The following is a 527-nucleotide window of genomic DNA, read 5'->3' on the forward strand; positions in this document are numbered from 1 at the left end:
CTTGTAAGCAGGCCCGTGCAGCCCGCCCGATGGTATGGTGAATGTACAAAAAGGGGCAGATGTTGAGTTCTGTAGTGAAAAAGTGGAAAGTTAAAAGTGGTATTTGCGAGAGTTGAGGTGAATAGGTGCGTCATGAAGGAAGACAACACGATGCGGCAGCTGCGATGAGTTGGCCACGGTGACGGCACTTGCTCAGTGACTTTGCTGATGAGCACCGCCCAGCACTGCATTGCTGTTGCGTCAGCATTGATCTTCAGTCACTTGGTGTTGGTCCATCCTGTACAATATTCATACGGATGGCTACGGGTATGTCTGTTTGCTAAAAACCTCCTGCAGTTCTTGCAGCAAGATGCAACCGTCATTGTCAGCATCTGCTTGACTCAAGAGCTCCTGGGCAATAGTGGAGGTCATGTTGGCCTCCTTCAGGGCTCGACATATGTGCCTAACAGATATGCGCCCGGAGCCATCGGAATCCATTTGCTTAAAGGTCTTTAAAACCTCCTCTGGAGAAGACAGGTCCGACGACG

General features: G+C 50.5%; 1 protein-coding gene across 1 annotated transcript in view; it reads right to left on the bottom strand.

Annotated features, from left to right (window-relative positions):
- Positions 1–300: 300 nt before the first annotated feature.
- The window catches only part of EMH_0030530 (caltractin (centrin), putative), a gene marked incomplete at both ends in the record, with an annotated part of 778 nt that continues 551 nt past the window's right edge, over positions 301–527 (bottom strand). Inside the window, one exon of the mRNA XM_013494425.1 lies at positions 301–525. Coding sequence (XP_013349879.1) covers positions 301–525 — 225 coding nt within the window. The remainder of the gene's footprint in view (positions 526–527) is intronic.

Source organism: Eimeria mitis, genomic scaffold (genome assembly GCF_000499745.2).
Source record: "Eimeria mitis Houghton genomic scaffold, Emh_scaff1148, whole genome shotgun sequence".
NCBI classification, from domain to species: Eukaryota; Apicomplexa; class Conoidasida; order Eucoccidiorida; family Eimeriidae; genus Eimeria; species Eimeria mitis.